The sequence below is a fragment of the Grammomys surdaster genome, unplaced genomic scaffold, assembly GCF_004785775.1.
Source record: "Grammomys surdaster isolate TR1022 unplaced genomic scaffold, NIH_TR_1.0 220, whole genome shotgun sequence".
In the NCBI taxonomy this organism is placed as follows: domain Eukaryota; kingdom Metazoa; phylum Chordata; class Mammalia; order Rodentia; family Muridae; genus Grammomys; species Grammomys surdaster.
This window is the reverse complement of record NW_021604665.1, coordinates 1,631,755-1,650,389: the sequence shown is the minus strand read 5'-3', so window position 1 is coordinate 1,650,389 and position 18,635 is coordinate 1,631,755. Positions and strand designations below refer to the sequence as shown.

The window sequence follows — 18,635 nt, the reverse complement described above, 5'->3', positions numbered from 1 at the left end:
ACACACACACACACACACACACACACACACACACACACACACACACACAGCCATCAATATCCCCATCTATCCTCAAACTCCCTCCTAGAGCCTTCTGCCAGAGCTCCCAACCCCCTAGGCAGGGAGGCATCCTGCCCAGTCCATCCATCAACAGACCAGGCTTCCCTGAAAAGCCTGGCCCAGAGCCTGAGTCACCAAGCCTGTAAATGTAGTCACCCCTGTCTGCTCACTGATTTCTGCCTCTCAGAGTCCAGCCCTGTAAAGGGGCAATTAGTTTGAGACAATCAAAATGACAAACTCACCAGGCTTAAGTGCTGCAGCATCTGTACGTATCTGTGGAAGGAAAGGGGCACAGGTCTGCATTAACTGTATCCTGGATAAGCTAGGAGGGGCAGGGCTTAGTGTAAAAGCCATGGGCAGCTTCTGGGGCACTCACGCTTTCTCTGAAGACAGTAACTCCTGAGCGATGACAAGGGCTCTAGACTGTCCCTCAACCTGTGGGGGAAAAACAGTGATAAGCAGGGTTAGTAGCTGAAAAGACAACTCTGAAAGTGATCTTGCTGTCAGAGGTGGGTCTGAGTGTTTGTCACAACCAGTGTGACCATCAGAAAAAGACTCATTGAACCTTAGTTTCCTCATCTATGTATATGGGCATGAAAAGTATCTACCCAGAAGGCTGCAGAGCAAATGCCCTGCCTGGTGCTTGACACGGTGCTCAGTAAATTCCCCCATGATGGTGGCACGAGTTTGCCTCCAGTTTCCTGTCCCACCAGTCCTGACCACTTGTTGTCTCTGTATGAGAGCACCCTCTTAAGTGTCTTCCTGGAAGCAAGCCTTAATTTCCCCTTTGCAGACAGAACAACCTATACATGCCCTTAGAGCTTAAACCTTGTGTGCTTCTAACCCTAACGAACCCCTGTTGGATCATCATGTGAGAAACTGTAGAGCTGCCTACAGCAGGCACAGCATACAGTCAACATACAGCTTCAGAATGAAGCTGCTTCCTGCCCCTAACTCTTGCTCATTGAACAGGGCAGTCATTTTCTTTGGACATTAATTTCTTCTCTGTAAAATGCGCACAGCAGTGCAGGATCTGACCCATGCACACTGCGGGGAGTCAGCAAGCATGTGTGCCTCAGCCTTTCAACTGAAATACAGATTCCTCACACTTGTCCTTCTGATTATGTCCTCCTGACTCAGGGTCTTAGCACTCATTCTTCCCTCTTCTTTCAATGCTTCTCTCTACATCTTCTCATTCCACTTTCTGACTCTTTCAGGACTCCATTCAGTGGTCACACCAAGTAGCCTCTTTGAGTATCTCTATTGTTCATGTTTCTCATTGCTGTTACAAAACACCTGACAGAAGCGACTTAAGAAGGGTTTGTTTTGGCTCGAAGTTCAGGGAATCGGTCCATCATGGCGGGGAGACATGGCAGCTCATCACATTGTTTCCATGGTTAAGAAGCAGAGAGGTGGGTGCTGGAGTTCAGCTCACTTTCTCCTTATTCCATCTCAAGATGTCAGACCATGGGATGATGACTCCTGTAGGTAGGGTGACCTACCCTACTCAACTTCCCAACTTGACTCAACCTAGCAACTCCCTCAGAGACATGCCCAGAAGTTTGTTTCTAGGTAATCCTAGATCCTGACCAGTCTTCAGTATTAACCATCACGGCTCTAACCTAGAGAGCGGCAGAAGTCATTCTCTGCTCTTGGGTTACATCATTGGTTTTTTGCCAAAGGTGTTTTCCTATGTGTCTTAGGATAATCAACAGCAGGCATGGCTCCTGTCTGCAGGATGACAGCACACTCCAGTCCCCAGTGATTCCTAAAATATCTTCAGACACTGACAGGCAGACGTCCCATACTGATAAAAGCAGATACAGTGTCTGGCATGGATTAGGTGCCAAGTAAACACAGCCTTTCCTCAGCTGCCGGTCCCTAATGACTTCCTGGAAGTTTAAATCCCTGTGGCCATCATACCAGGCAAAAGCTGGCCTAGCTCAGTCTCCCTTCTGTAGCACATTGCAGTCTCCAGCTGGAGTGTGAGGACAGGAGAGAGTGCCGAGCAGCCAGGGGAAGCCTCGGGCCCTTGCTGGCCTCTTCCCTCCCAAGGGAACCAAACCGACTCACATCTCATCTGGGTCTGCAGGAGCAGCATTGGGCTTTCAAGGCAGAGGCTCTAACAGAATCCAGCAGGTGGGAAACCCTTATAAGGGAAGATGCATCTGTCCAGGCCAGGCCTGGACAGCCTAGGGGATACATGACAAAGTGTCCACGGACAGAGGTAGGGAGGAGACCTAAAGCTGTCTGTCCCTTTATAAAATGAGGACAGGAGCCAAACTGGTCTCAGTCTCTGTCAGGCCAGTAATTCACCTGTTAGTTGAGAGTCTCTGCTCAGGTGGTAGAAGATCTGGGTTCAAATCTCAGGCCTTGCCTCTTCCTATCCTTGTGCTTGTGCTCCTCTCTGAGCCCTGATTGTCAACAGGAACAATAACACCCACTGAATAGCATAACAGCTCCAGTTAGGGGTACCCAGGAACTGATAAGCACAGGTCTGACCTATGTGCACTCGAAAGTTCCCTGAACCCAGCTACTTCAATTGTTTCTTTTGGCAGATGTGGAAACTGAGGCAGATGAATTCCACCTTTGTGTAGCCAAGATTCCATCCTAGGTCCAGATCCAATGTCCAAGCACTAAAAAAGAGCTAGCATGGCTAAGCACACAGCCTCCCCTGACACCCCAGCTGGGTCTAATAAGCCCACCTTGAGTCCACGATACTGTTAAATCAACATGAATTTAAGCTAGATGTGGTGGCAAGTACCTACTCTAGTCCTAGTTGGAGGAAGAGGCTCATTTGAGCCCAGAAGTTTGGGGCCAACCTGGGAAACATAGAGAGAGCCCATCCCCAAACAACACTGAACACACACACACACACACACACACACACACACACACACACCACAAATGCTTTTGATGGCCTGATAACCCCATTGTAAAGTCAAAATATCCCAGGTCAGCCCACTGCACCGCATCCAGTGAACTGTGCATGCCTGTACTCCTTCTAGGTGGCACCTGGCTGGGTCAGGCACTCCAGGACTGGCCAGGCTGGTCCCTTAGACTCTATTCCTTCTCCTCCCTGACCCTCAGGACAACCACCACAGAACTGTGAAGAGGCTAGAGCCCAGTTCTTTCCCAAGGCTGTGGGCAGCACTGTGACCACGTGACTGGCTGGCCACATGCCTTGGTTGGTTCACCTGGACAACAGGGTATGCACCCCTCACCATAGGGACATGGTGATGGATGGGAGAGCTTGCTCTCTTCCCAGACTTTTGAAGTTGTCGTCATCACCATTGTTAGAATTTCAGAGGGTTGGAGACAGGCTTCTGGAAGGTCCCTGGCATGGGCAGCTCTGCACGTCCCTACTGTCAGATGGGCAGACCCAGGGTGGGACACACAGGCCACTGAGCTTCAGTGTGATGATGGATGCGTCTTCACTAGGGAGGCCTGCCAGGCTTGGTGCTCCAGGTTCTCCTCAGAAGCTGCTTCTGGGTGGGGCCCAACTGGGCCATTTAACAGATGTTTACTTAACCAGGAAGTGAACTTGGAGGCTGAAGGCAGTGTCAGGGACATACTTCTGGGAACAGGGCTCCTCCCAGGAGCATGGGGTTGGGGCACAATGGCCTGCATATGGTATTGCCCAGACCCAGGCAGTGAGTGTTGACATCAAGCAGCTGCCTGCCCCTCTCCAGGGCTGTCCCCAGACAAATCAGCTGTTTTTAAGCTCAGCTACTCAGGGTCAGTCCTTCCTCAAGGAAGTCTCATTAGACAGCAGGACTGAGGGAGAGTCTAGAGCGCTGGCTCTGTCTCCGTGCCTTAGTTTGCCCAGATGTCAGAGCAGGGAGCTCTAAGAGCCCTGGGTGGGGATCCTCCTTTTCCTAAGTATCTGTGGGAGTCTGGAAGCCTCCCTGAAGCTGGTTGGGACTGTACTGGCAATGAGTAAGAAGAGAGGGGACCAGGAGGGCCTACTCATCTTTCCCTCAGCCAGACCCAACTGGCACTTAAAAAGTGTCACGATTCTCTTCACTTGACTCACAGAACAGGCAGAGTGGCCTTTTGTGCCAGTACATAGTGAACTTTGCTATTTTTAAGTGAATTACAAGATGGATTCTTGGGTTTTTTTATCTTCGGTTTTGGTTTTTGGTTTTTATCATGGTTTGATGTACTTAGAGGTGGCATTGAACTTCTGATCTCCATGCCTCCACCTCCCCTGGGATAGGACCACAGGCGTGTGCCACCACAACTGGCTTATATGGTATGAGGAATCACCCTTAGGGCTTCAAGCATGCTAGGCAAATGCTATACTAACTGGGCCCCGGCACTAGCCCATGTAAGTGCTGTCAGGTTTGCCCTGCGATGTGTAAATAAGGATGAGAAATGACTTGTTATGACAAGACTCTTCGGGGCCCTTTATTATTAAGAGGGAAGTGCTATGCCAGAGGCTGTCCCACAGGAATGGCATGAGACACAAACGGACATGTCCTAGAGAGCACAGCTTTGAATGGCAAGCCTGATTGGCACTGTGTTGTGACACAGGCAAAAGAGCCCCAGCTGGAACTGTCCCTTAGGACGGTATGTCCAGAAACAACACAAGCTTCTCCTCAATATCCAATCCCAAGGACCCCATGATGCTGACTTTAAGACCCAGCAAAGAGGTCGCACTGAATTTCCTCACGACACCCTGTTCTGGTACATGGCTGCCCACAGCATAAGCCAACCACAGAGCAGGAAGGGCACATGTCTGGACATTGTACAGGTCTTCAGTGAGCGGAGGATCTGTCATGGGGCTGTGGAAATGTTCTGAGGTCATCCCTGACAGGCAACCAGATGATTCCAGGGGTCTCTGTCCCCAAGTTCCCCAGAACTCTTGTTTGGGACAACACATTCCTCTCCCTGAGATGCAGATCCAGCAGCAAAGCCTTCGGTGCTACTAGAAAAGTCAGAGACATGCTAGGGAAATGGTTTGCTGATCATCCCCACTGTCACATGGAGAGGGATGGGGATGCTGAAGAGGAGGAAGTGTCTGAAGGACAAGAGAAGAGAAGAGCCAGCAGAGACACATGGCTTCCTGTGATCAGCGGAGGAGGAAGAAGCTGCCTGAAAGCTCTGGGAAGGCTCTGGATCTGGCTGCAGTTCGTGACGGACCTGTAGTGACAAAGTGGCATCTTGGAACTCCATGCCCAAGGTGACCTCTCTTTACTGTTGATGTTACTTCTGATCTGCTGAAGGGCCAGAAGTGAGCCCTGGTGGGTTTTAGTTCCTTCTCTGGAGATGTAGGGCAGGGCTCTGGTGTCCCTGATACCAAGCAGCAGCTTCTCACCTCCCCTTCAAGCAGCCCCTGGGAAACCATCTTCTACCCGCCACAACCACAGTTAGACAAGATGCTGTGTGTAAATGAAATCCTGCAGAATGGCCTCTGTGGCTCCTTTACTTAGCAAAATGTCCTTTGATGCCATTCGCTTCTAGAAATGGCAGGATCTCCTTCTTAAGGGTTGAATACAATTCCTCTGCTAAATTTCTCTCTGTCTCTCTCTCTGTCTCTCTCTCTGTCTCTCTCTCTCTCTCTCTCTCCTCCCCCCCCCCCCTGTGTGTGTGTGTGTGTGCGTGTGCGTGCATGTGCGCGCGCACGTGCCTGTGCAGATCAGGGAACAACTTGTGGGAGAAAATTCTCTTTCCATCATGTGGGACCCAGGGATCAAACTCAGGCTGTCAGGTTTGGCAGCAAGTGCCCTTACCTGGTGAGCTCTATTGTCTCCATATTCCACTGTGTGTTCTCTGTCTCTCTGTCTGTCTCTCTGTCTATCTCTCTGTCTGTCTGTCTCTGTCTGTTTTTGTCTGTCTCTGTCTCTGTCTCTCTCTCTCTCTCTCTCTGTGTGTGTGTGTGTGTGTGTGTGTGTGTATCTCCCGTTATTTTTTGTACCCATCCATCATAGACAGACACTAAGAGGGCAGGCCTCATGTTAAATGTTCTTAGCATGATTATAAAACTAGAGCTTCCCTTCCATTGTGCTACCTTCTGGAGTCCTAGGGCAGTGGCCATGACTAACTTGCAAGCTCCCATGCTGGCAGCAGGAGGAGCGAGCTCACAGCTGTCTTGTCCTTGCATCTCACTTTGGCTCTAGAGGGATGGTTCATCATTACTTCAAAAGCCAGTAGGTGTCTGCATGATGTTCTCCTGTTGGCTCCTGCCTCCTGTAGATGCTCCTTCACCTTCCCATGAATGTTGGCTAGTTCTTGTGTCAACTTGACACAAACTAGAGTCAGTAAGGTAGAGGGAACCTCAAGTAGCCAAAAATAAATAAATAAATAAATAAATAAATAAATAAATAATCCCACCAGATTGGCTGTAGGCAAGCCTGTGCGTTTTCTTAATGATCGATGTGGGAGAGCTCAGGCCACTGTGGGTGGTACTACCCTAGGGCTGGTGGTCCTGGGCTGGATAAGAAAGCAAGCTGAGCAAGTCATGGGGAACAAGCTAATAAGCAGCACTCCTTCATGGCCTCTGTATAAGCTCCTACCTCCGAGCTCCTGCCTTGAGTTCCTGCCCCGACCTCCCTGGAGGATGGACTGACTGTGTAAGCTGTAAGCTGAAATAAACCCTTTCCTCCTCAAGTTGCTTTCGGTCAGTGTTTTTTCACAGCAATAGAAACCCTAACCTCATGTAACCATGACCTCTTATGAGGACAGCTCCCCCATCCCCACCTCTGCTCCTATTCCACTTGCATACCCCAACCCAAGCCTCAAATACCTCCCTAGATATACATGGCTCACACACAGCACCAAGGCTGCCCTGCCCCACAGACAGCCATTGTTTGACTGGGAGCCACATCACACAGACAAGTTGGTAAGATGGACACACCAAGCTTAGTTTAAAGATGAGGCTAGGAACCCCTGAGGCTGGGGCCCACATTAGCATCTTCATTGGCATCTCACAGAGCTGAGGGTGCCACTGAGGCTGACCTTCAGTGAGTGCACAGAGATAGCAGGTGTCAAGGCCTTGTGCCATCTGACTGGGGCCTGGGGTGGGGTCTGGGATGCTGGTTTTCTAATAGTCACTGAGGAGCTGTGGGTGTATCTTATGCACACTGGGTACCCAGCAGACCACTGCATAACACCAGGAAGGAGGGAATAAGGAGGACTGTGACCTGAGGCCCAATCAAACAGCTGAGGCCACTAGGTAGGGGACCTGCAGCATCCTCCTCCCCAGCTCCCTGCTCTATCTGCCTCTAAGCTCAACACTGGCATGTGGTACCGAGGCACCCTAGGTACCTCTGGACCCAATGAGCCCTCTCAGGACTCCACATTGCCTCAGAATGTCCCTGTTACAATAGCATGGACCACAGCCATTGCAGGTTTCTGGGAGCCAAGAGACCCAGCCTTGTCAACACCACTGTTGCCAAGTTAATACCAGAGTTATCTGGTGTCTTCCCCCTATTAACCTGCCATGTGCAGAGGTGTGCCTTCATCAAGTGCAGGGGTGCAAGCTAATGTACTCAGTTACTCATATGTTTATCTATAGACAACAACTGCTTTTTTTGTGCACCAGGCCTCCTGGGGCTGCTCTAACAGGCAAAAGCCACTCACACAAGTGGGCAGAGATACAAGGGCATAATTCCGGATCAGGAAATGGGCAGGAATGCTGTAGCAAGAACATCAGGAAGTGACGTTTAGCACAGAGGGTAGAGAGTGGAGGAAATGGCAAGTGCAAAGGTCCTGGGGTGGCTTCAGGACAGGCAGCACTCGGTTCTGTGTCCTCATCATGCCTGGGCAAAGTCTGGGTACCGCTTGCCTTCATTTGGTATGTGGTTGAGATGAAGTGATAAAATGTGGCACAGCAGGGATCAGCCTTCACCGCTCACATCAGAAGCACCAGAGTAAGAGAGAGCCGGTGAGCTCAGTTTACGATCCAGGGTGTCTCCAAATCTATGGGTCTAGAAGGCTGCAGCTGTGAAGCTAAGGACACAGGATGCAAGAAGAAACTGGGAAGGGACCAGGATTTGGGAAACGTCACATATATAGAGGGGACAACATGGAACATCTGGAGAGATGAAAGGGGAAGACACAGTGATAGCACCAGTGAAGTCTATGGAGGAGGACCTCCCAGGGCCACAGCCTCAGGGCTTGGGCTGGCAGTGAGCACGGGGGTTGTGTGGACTCGGAGACAAGGCCTGGATCAGGGAGGAGGTGAGGGTGTGCAGGGTGATGTGGAGGCCAAGGAGATGGGCATGGGCATCTCCTGCTTCCACAGCAACATGTGTCTCTGGCCAGCCCTCCCTATAGGGCTTGGCATGTGGAGAGTTCTAATGTCCCTTCCTCAGGAAGGCAACTGGAATCTTCTGCAATTCCCAGCCTCAGGGGTTCCTAGCATCACCTTTAAACTAAGCTTACCAACTTGTCTGTGTGATGTGGCTCCCAGTCCAACAATGGCTGTCTGTGGAGCAGAGCAGCCTTGTGCTGTGTTCGAGCCATGCATATCTAGGGAGGTATTTGAGGCTGTGGGAATGTAAGGTGCATGTGTGTACACTCACACGCGCTCGAGCACACACACGCACACACACAGAATTGTAAAACAGAATTGTCGCACAGTGGAGCAGCCCTACTTCTGGATATAAATTGGTGACTCTGCAGCTGTGAGGGACAGCCTCACTGTTCACAGTTGGGTCACAGTTGAGTCAGAAGGCAGATGTACAGATGAAAGCTGAGACAGCAGAGTGTCATTCACCAGTGAAAAGGAAAGGACTCCTGAGGCGAACCAGGTTAGCAGTCACAAGAGGCAACACTATCCACTCCTCACATCCACGGAGACAGAAAGCCTTGGACTGTGTGCCAGGGGCCTAAGAAGGGGCGTCTAATGAGGATGGAGCATTGTTAGGAACGGTGGAGAAGTTCTGCAAATGGATGCTGAAGGAGGCTACACAAACCTGGTGTGCTTCATACCATTGAACTGTACATGCTTAGAAGACCAAGCCTGGGAGATGCAGCTCAGAGGTAAGGACTTGCCCAGCACACGCAAGACCCTGACTTTAGTCCCCAGCACCAAATTCGCAAGTTAATGTGATGAAAGCCATGTGTTGTACATTGTATCATAACATTTTCCAGAAATTGAAGAAAATAATCAGGCTTCTCCCTCCTCCTCAAGATCCTCAAATCTCTATCCAGGAGCCCCTGTTCTGGCATCATGGTTTGCTTGCTCTCAACAAGTGCAGAGTTCTCATCAAGCATGCTGGGGTGGAGGAACATGGGTGAGAGCACAGAGAAGGGACAAATGGGGCAATATGCAGGAGTAAGTACTCGGCAGGTACATGCCTGAGCTCTAGGTCTGTGTGAGGACTTATGGGAACCACTGGGCTTCAACTGACCATGAACTTGGAGAAGGGGTAAAGGCGGTATAGCAAGCGGAAGGGCTGGAGTCAAGATCAGCCTAGCAGGAGCTGTGGTGTGGGACCAGCCTTAGGCGACCTTTCTGCTGGCAGGCTGTGGTTGGGAAGGGCCTGGCACAAAGGGAAGTGTGGCTAGGTGCAGCCTGTGGGTAGGAGGCGTGGGTAGGAGGTGCAGGGAGGAGTCATGAGGAGGTCTCCTGGAGTCTCCCGGGAGCTGGTATTTTGTCCAAAAAGTCCCTGTTAGTCTGCAAAGCGCATTCATTGTTGGGCAGGTGGGGTGCACCAGTCTGTGGCCTCTGAACGCCTTTTACAGCAGAGCTATTTTTAAGTCTTCCTCGCTTTTCCTTTCTTCCTTTCTCCTCCTTTCCTTCAACCTACACCCTCTGTGTGTGTCTGAGTAAAAGAGGGTGAGACCAGACATGGGGGTGGACCAGCTGGACTTGGCTTCCTGTCCTGTTCCTGCCCCTAAACATCTGGGAAGGTTGGAGCTCACCACTGTACCCCCAGATCTCCCCCTTAGACCTTCCCCGGAGCGCTTACTAAATGCTCACTTCTCTTTAGAGGTGGTCAGGGCTGGGAAGCATGCTCCTGTCTTGCCTCCTGCATAAGGTACACAGGCATGGAAATGAGGTCTCTGCCTGTGGAGTCAGAAGATTCTCTGACCTAGAGGAGCACAGAGGACAGAGACTTCCCACCCCACCAGCACTGTGAGGAAGTGGGGGGATGCCCCACTTGGAAACTTCACTTCCTGTCACCAACCACAAGATCTAGGGCCTTTGGGAACATGAAGCTAGGTCAGAGTGGGCTGCATAGCCTTTGGGAGCAATGTAGCAGCACACTTGGAGATCAAACACATTTTTAGCTTCCCTGGAGGGATGGTTTGTTTGTTTGTTTGTTCGTGGTGCTGAGGATGGACCCTAGGACCTCAAGCACAGGAAGAAAAGCATCCTTTTCTACTGAGTCCCATCCCAATCTCAAGATTCTGTTCGTGGGTATGAGGAGGTGAGAGAGCAAGTCACTACAATGCTGTCAGGTGAACAGCAAACACATCGGGAGACAGTAAATGTCCTCCATGGTGAGGTGGCCAGAGGGGGCCAACACAGCTCAATAATGGAATACTATACAGTAAGGAAAACATATGATTCAGAGCTCTGTATACTAACGTGGGAAGATCACTGAGGTACTATGAAAAGAAAAATCACAGTGATCTATATGGATGAAACTCGTGTGGCTGGGAGAACAGTTAGAAGAATGAGTTCTGTGAGAGTGGGGGAAGGGCTTAGTCTACGACCTCAGGGCACCAGCTCCTGTCTGGAGTGACGTTGTGCACAATGCACTGTGCAAGGGAAATGTAATTTGCTTGTTCAATTGTTTGCCCTTCCTGTGTACACATGTGCTCATATGGGTGTGTGCACTAAAGTACTCGTGTGTGGAGGCCAGGGGTCAACCCTGAGTTCGTTCCTTGACCACTCCCACCTTGGTTTTTTGAGACAGACTCTCTCACTGACCCTGGAGCTCACTGATTTGACTGGGCTGTGAGGCTAGTGAGCTTCAAGAATTAGCCTGTCTCTGCCACCGTGCTGACAGGGGCGCTGGGGTTACAGAAGCATGCCACGGCAGGCGGCACTTACGTGGGAACCAGGGATCAAACAGTGTGACAAGGAAGTTAGCCACTGGGCTGTTTCCCCAGTCCAGGAAAGCCTCATTTTAAAGGCGATTTCAACTCTGGTATATCTTGCAAGCCTCACAGCAGCAAAAGGCTAGAGATGCTCGGTTGAGAAGGCTCTGCAGAGGGAAGAGATCTTCTACAAGAACCCAGCCCTTCAGCTCTCAGAATAGCAAGATGCTCCTGACCTGATCTGGCCTGGTCTTGGCTGGCCATTGGCTCTATCTGGTGTGATCCTAGCCAGACAAGCCAGGGATCACTTGACCTTGGCAACTGTCACTGTCTTAACTGTCCTGATCCATAAGTGTCACGCTCCTGAACTCTGACCTCTGTATGCTCTAATTGCATGACAGGCATCCCTTAAGTCTCTTGGCCCCGCCTGTGCAGCCACCCTGCAGCAGTAGCCATAAAGCCACCCTGCAGCAGTAGCCATAGTTATTAGTTCAAATTCGCAGACAGGAAACTAAAGGATATAGCAGTTAAGAAGCTGTCTGTTACTTTGCTGGCAAGGGACAGAGCTGGGTTTGAACCAACTCTTGGTCCTATGTTACCCTGCTTCTGGCCTCTGAATGTACATGGATGCCCAGGGCCCTGTCCCGCCATGGCCTCTGGCCACACTCTCACATCTGTCTTGCTGGATCCTCTCATGAGCAATACCTCTCATTTTAGAGATGGGGAAGTTGGTGACCACATCTGGAAGAGAAGCAGCACAGAGCCTAAGTGGCAGCCACCAGTTCCAAATCCCTGCCTTTGGTCTCCTTCTGCTTCCAGATCCCACAATACCAGAGATGCTCAGGAAAGCCAAAAGCCTTTCTAATAGGGACCAGCAATGTGGGGTTCTCTTTTTTTCCAGTAAGGAGTTAGGGTTCTTTTACGGGGAAGAAGGTATGGAGGGACAAAAACAAATACAAACCAGCCAGAGCCATTTGATCCCCCAAGCCCTTCAACTACCAGCAGGGTGACCAGGGCTAGTGGCTTGATCACTCAGCCTGTGTCTTCAACTGTAAAGGGGGGAGGGAGTTGGCAATGCCAGTTATGAATCTCTGGGGCCACACTGCAGCTCAGCATCAGAAGGAAGAGTTAGAGGCAGGAGGAGAACCAGGAAGGCCAGGAGGGCTGTGGGGGCTGTTGAGAGCCAGGGTGATGGAGGGAAAAGCTAGATGGCCCAATCAAAATCAGCAAGGCAGGAGGCAGGAGAAGAAGGCAGGGAGGGGGCAGGGGCAGGAGGAGGAGGAGGCAGGGAGGGGGCAGGGGCAGAGGAGTTATGAGAGAAGCAGGAGGAGGCAGGGCAGGGCAGGGCAGGGCAGGGGTAGGTAGGGCAGGGCAGGGCAGGGGTAGGTAGGGCATGGCAGTAAACACTAGGGATAGACTCCTTCTTGGGACTCCTACACAATTTGGTTGATCACTTTGGGGAAATAGTGTTCAGGGACTCAAGTGGATTTTTAAAAGAAGCCAAAGTCTGGCTACAAAATGAAAGACAGTTCACTTCCCAGAAGCTCGGTGAGAACCAGGTCCCACACAGCTTCCACAGTCACCACCTTCTCTGGTCTCTGGAAGATTCAGAGTGGACACTAGGAGAAAGGGGAGCTTCTGGGGAAGGTGGTCAGACGATGGCCGTGGCTCCTGCAGATGTCCAAGGCAGAGGCCACCTGGGGGGCATGGGAAGACTGAAGAGTGGTAGTAAGGTGGTGGTCAGCCACTGCCAATACCCCACAGAAGGTGGCACTGCTTCCATCTACACTGATATGCCACGCCATGAACAGCTCCAGTCTCCACCAGGACAAGGGCCACTCTGTGTCCCTTCTAAACAGCTTTCCATCATCTTCTCCTGCCGTAAGCCTGCTGATTCTCCTGATTCTACCTCACAGATGACTGAGGCCTAAACACACTAGAAGCTGGATCCATCTTGCTGCAAAACATGCAGCTCCACTCCATATTACCCACGAAGACTTTGGAAAGCACCAAACTTCTTCAACAGGAAATGTCTCTGACCATACTTCTGAGAGCCTCAGCCACTGCCCAGTGACTGAGGAGTGGTTGCAGCAAGGGGTGTGGTCTTTCCCATTCTCTCCACCTCCACATCTCTGCCTCCAGATCCTTCCCCAGCCCCTCATCTGGGGATGCCCTACCTTGTGTGAGAGACTGGGGTCTCTTGAAGCACTGTCCTCCTCCTCTGAGCTTCCTTGTTCTTCGTCTGATGTGAGGTCCTCTCTGGGGGCCGCTGAGATGGGACAGACCTTGTAGGGCTCAGTGTAGGCACTAGGCAGAACAAGAGAGAGGGTTAGAGTTGCTTGTCTGGCTCATTTCATGAGCCCCCATGAACACTGGAGGGTGACCCAGTGCACACTCCTTTCCCCACCCTGGCTACAGTAATTCCCTTTCAGTAGATAGACAAGTCAGGCTATCTGTGGTCCTGATGCCTTTACGCATGCTGTCTAAGACAACCCCAGGTCCCAATCAGGTCCAGGCAGGCTAAGACATTGAAGGAAGGCCAAAACAATTTAGCCCAAGGTCAACAGAGGCTTCCTCCCAAAAGGTCAGACCTTCCTTTTCTTCATTTCAAAATGTTAGATGTGGATTTCTTCTTTTGAACTATGAGAGCAGACAGTGTCTCTTACCACAAGCTTTCTGCTAAGGCACAGAAAAGAAGACCCCAGACCAGGTTTGTTGGATGCTGGAGCCTCCCTGCATCGGCCCTCCTGTCTTTTGTGGCACTGTGGGTGTCTGTGGTGTAAGAAAGCATGCATGACAATGTGGCTGAACCCTTCTGCTTTCCAGAGCCACCTAGGGAGACGTGTAACCATTTGTCTTTATCCCACAAACAGGTGACAGGGAGTCTGAGGCACTCCCTCTTAGAGGTGGCCATGGTTTGCCCAGCAGGAGCCTGTTATGCCTACACAGGGCCACTGGTCATCAATAGTGAGGGCAGAAATGGTCACCTGAGCTTCTGGACCCTCATCAAGGAGCACAGGGCAAGGCCAGGCCTTTTGCAGAGCATACTGGGGAAGAAGGAAAAGCTCCCAGCTAGCTTTGCAGGCATCAAGCCCCTCCCACAGCCACTTCTCCATAAGCTCCGAGTCCACTGTGCCTCCATCACAGCATCTGTAGGCCAGACCACCTCCTGCCTCAATGTTTATGATGTCTGACTCCATGCTCATGGTCCACCTGTCTGTTTTCCATGCACTCATGAGACCTTGAAATTCACTCTGATCATGTGGCCCTTTTGCTAAAAACTCTTAGTAAACATTATGACACTGTCTAGAATGAATCCCACACTCAGCTTGTCCCCCATGATCATGCTGCTTAAGAGAGTGGGGAGAGCTAGGGAAGGGGTGCTGGGGCAGTGAGGAAAGTGCCTGTCATGCAAGCATGTCACGCAAGCATGAAGACTTGAGCTCAGATCCCTGGCACCCAGGTAAAAGTGGAGTACAGTGAGATGCAAAGCGGTATCTTTGAGTTGAAGACCATCCAGGTCCACATAGAATGTTCCAGGCCAGCTAGGGTTACACAGTGAGACCATACGTGAAAAAATGAGAGGAAGAATCCCTTGCTGAGTTCTTGCCTACACACACACACACACACACACACACGAGCACATTCTCACAGGAATGTGGTAGCACATGATATGAGATATGGAATGCCCCAACACCTGCCAGCTTGGCTAGAACCCTGGCTCTATCACTTCAAGTAAATGACTCCCTTCTGCGTCTTGACTGATTTTCTATTTCCATCTATAAAATGGGTGGGAAGTGATGCAGGGGTCCAGGCTGTTCTGAGGACTGATGAAGAGGCAGCATGAAGGCCCTCGGCAGGGTGGCGAGAGCCCTCACTAGATGTTAGGATGCGTTGATCAGCCTAGCCCACTGGAATAAAGAAACCACTGCAGGCCCGTCCTCACACTGGCCAGTATCTCATCTGCTCTCTGGTGGCTCTATCCAGGCACCTTGGAAGCAATAAAAATGGCCCCATGTCTATAGTAACTCAATGCTGGGGAAAACAGTATGAGGGTCAGGTAGCCAGGTGTAGCACCTAAAGTCCATGAGACCTTAGGTGAGTCACTCAAGGTGATTGATCAGCCTGAGCTGTCGGCTGGACCGGGTCATGAAGCACCAAGGAGACTCACACTGCACAGTTGCTTGTGTCTGAAGCCTTCCAAAGGGGATCAGCGAAGGACTAGAACCACTGTGAATGTGGGCAGCGCCATCAGAGGCTGAAGGCCTAAGAGGACAAAGAGGGAGGATGTGGCCAGCCTAGGGAACTCTGTTCTCTGCTTCATGGACATCATGAGCTGTTCCTCCCCTCTCTGACAGGATGAAACCATGAAGCCAGGAGCCACAGTCAACAGTTTCTCCCTTGAGGTGTTTCTGTCTGGTGTCTTGTCACAGCAGTGCAAAGCTGGCCAATACACACAACTTGTTTCTAGTCTGTCAAGCTGGGGCTGGTGAGCCCTGTAGGATTACATGAAAGCATGAAGGTAGAAATGGCCACTTTCTAGTATGAAGGGGGTCCTTCCTTCCTAAAGGAAGAGTCACCTTTAACTTCCACTAACTGTGTCCTCCTTCTGAGTCCATCTCAGGTCCAGAGTCCATGACAAGCTGGCCAGAGCCTGTTACCTCAATCGACCCGACAAACAAGCCTGGGCCTTTCCAGCAGCCTGGAGTTGTAAAAAGCCACGTCTCCTCTGTGACCGGGTCTCCTGTTGTCCAACTCTGACGGTTAGCTTCCATCTCTAACGGCACAGTCTAAAGGGCCTCATAACTTATCAGAAAGCATTCCCTCTGGGGAACTGCTAGCAAGCTTGAACCTGCAGTACACCCCAGCTGGAGCTGGACATGTGTGATTAAGGCCAGCCTGTCAGGGAGGGGAGGGGAGGGGGCTGAGGTGGAACACGCTGCAAGCTGGAAAAACTGAGATGAACACAAGCTAGCAAATGTGATGATGGCAGCCAGTGCAACAGCTGGAAGAGCCGAGGACAGGACGGAACGGAGGGTGGGGGACAAAGCTGGGATTTCCAAACACTTGACCTTCACTTCTAACTCTGGGCCTCCCCAGCCCACAGCACTTTCTCTGAATGGGACAAAACACAGAGAAAATCTGATGAGGTGGAAAGAGACTTAAAGATAGGCTTGCCATCAAGCCCCAGGGCACGAGTAACTCTGTGGCTGGCACACTAGGCCTCAGTTTCAACATCTGCATAATAGAGGTGGAGAGTGGACAGAACAAGAAGGTCAAAGACCCCTGGGCTGAGGCCAGCCTGCAGGCATCCCAAGGCCTGATCCTTCTGCCACAGTCTCCCATCTGTAAGAACTCTGCTCCGTTCCTCCTGGGGAGAACGCCCCTCCATGCCTGGGGTCAGCCAAGGGGTAGATAGCCTTGTAACGTTTCCCAGAAAAGGCTCCAAGGAGAGCTTTTTTAGAGAACTAGATTTCCATTTCTCGATAAGTAAAACCAAGTCATTTTGCTCCCTAACCTGTGATGTCTTCTCCAACACAGCCCTGAGGGTAGGAGGGATTGTTTCTCACTTAGGACAGCTTTTCTGAGATGTGACTCACGGACCATGAATTTTCCCCTGCACCAAGCACGACTCAGTGCTTTTTAGTGTGCTCAGAGGGCTACTCACCTGCCACCATGTCTAATGAGATGAAACCTTTATCACCTCCGTGTCCTTTAACTGTGTGCAAGAGGTCCTAGCGACTTCTAGCCTATTTCCTCTCTTCTAAACCTCATGTCAATAGGAGTCAGTGAATGACGACTTCTGCAGCATCTTTCTCTCAGTAAGTTGTGCTGTAGTGGACGCCGACCCTTCATTTCTTTGCATGGCTAAATAATATTTCATGGAGTAGACAGACCGTAATCTGGAACATCTCTGGGTTGTGCTGTTGTCGCTGAGGCTTCTGGGAATGCTGGAGTTCCAGTTCTTAAGCAACTACTTGTGTTTCCTCTAATCTGTACAGGTATGTGTGGGACTACCAGGCACGTGATCACTCTGTTGTGAGTTTTTAGGGACTACAGACCATCTTCTCATGGTTTTACATTCCTTCCAGCCCTACACAAGTGCCCAGGTTCCTCCCCATCCTGGCAAAGACTTGTCATAATTGGTCTTTTGTTTTAAAGAGAATTACAAAGAATTTTCTGATCCTTGGGCTCAGCTCATCCCTCTCTCAAATCCTGTAGTCTCTTCTGGCCAAAGGCTGGGGGGGGGGGAACAATCATTACTGTGGCCATTAAGGTTTATTTTTAGATAATACACGAGGCTTGGAGTCTAGTGACATAAAACCTTTTAAAGACATGCAGAACTCATAAAATGGCAGACTAATATAAAGAGGCGACATTCTAGAACAATCCACAAGGCCTCCAGTGATGCCTTGGGCTCCAGCCTGGGCAAATAGCAACCTCTTCTGCCAACAGGTGAATGTCTCCAGAGACCCTAGGGTTCCTAGACTGTTGCTCCTAGGAGGTGTGGGACCTTTAAGAGGAGAGGCCTGGTGGAATGAAGTTACACTAATGTTCTCTTGAAGGGGACAACAGGACCCTGGCACTATCCTCCTGCCCTCTCCTCCATTCCCGCTTTCCCTCCATCTCCAGCTGTGAATGCAGCGTGGCTCAGCCATATGCTCCTGTCATGATGTTCCATCTCAGGTCAATGGCGCCAACTGATGATGGGCTGAAAGCTCCGAGGTTGTGAGCTAAAACAACCTTTTTCTCTGGATAGATGCACACGGGCATTTGTTACAGCGATGAAAGCTGATGAACACATTCGACTCAGGGTACTGATGTGGACAATAGATGGGGGTCCATTGCTGCTCCTTACAGGCAGCTTCACTGTTGGTACCTGAGCCTGGCCTGGAGAAGTGGGCTGGGTCAGTGGGAAACAGCAATTTACCCACAGAGACATATTCATCCACAGTGCTCTCAGCAGCTGAGCAAGGCCTGCTAAGGCCCGTCCTGCAGAGGTGAGAACCTGTTGGAACAGACTCTGATCCTAGTCCCCAGTGGGACCACACTGAGCATGCTCAGTGTGGAGGTACATGTATAGAACCTGTTTGCCTCAGACCAGACCCAATTCTGCCACTTAGCAGTCCAATGACTAGGAAAGATACTTAGCCTGCCTCCCTGCCTCAGTGTCCTAGTCTGTAAAGTGGGGTGGTAATAATACTCCCAACCCAGAGTTCATGTGAATATTCACAGCAGGGACATGCAGACATGGATGGCTCCAAGAAATATCTGCTGATTTTATTCTGCTTCAGTGTGACCAGAAGGCCAGGTGGAACCATGAAACAGAGCTCTTAGCACTGACAGACTGGCTGCTAGCCCTTCTTCTGCCACCAGCTTGATAGGTGATATCCTGTGGGCTCTTTACCCTTTATTGGGACTTGGTTCTCTCAACTATAAGATACTAAGGTATTCTTCATACCGTGTTCTGTTATATTCTTCTACCATAGTTGCATATGTTTCTGTAACAGCCACCAGCACCATTAAGGGAGGACTCAGGGGCATGTGATGTCTATGTCTCCCAGGGCAGGTGCCCA

At 50.8% G+C, this 18,635-nt stretch overlaps 1 protein-coding gene across 2 annotated transcripts in view; it reads right to left on the bottom strand.

Moving 5' to 3' along the window:
• Fgd5 (FYVE, RhoGEF and PH domain containing 5) overlaps positions 1 to 18,635 on the bottom strand; it is a 94,205-nt gene that overhangs the window by 35,360 nt on the left and 40,210 nt on the right. For both annotated transcript variants that reach the window (XM_028773043.1, XM_028773044.1), the window contains exons 3-5: positions 13,236 to 13,365; positions 437 to 495; positions 303 to 333 (exon numbers count right to left, since the gene is read on the bottom strand). In XM_028773043.1, the coding sequence (XP_028628876.1) occupies positions 303 to 333; positions 437 to 495; positions 13,236 to 13,365 (220 nt within the window). The remainder of the gene's footprint in view (positions 1 to 302; positions 334 to 436; positions 496 to 13,235; positions 13,366 to 18,635) is intronic.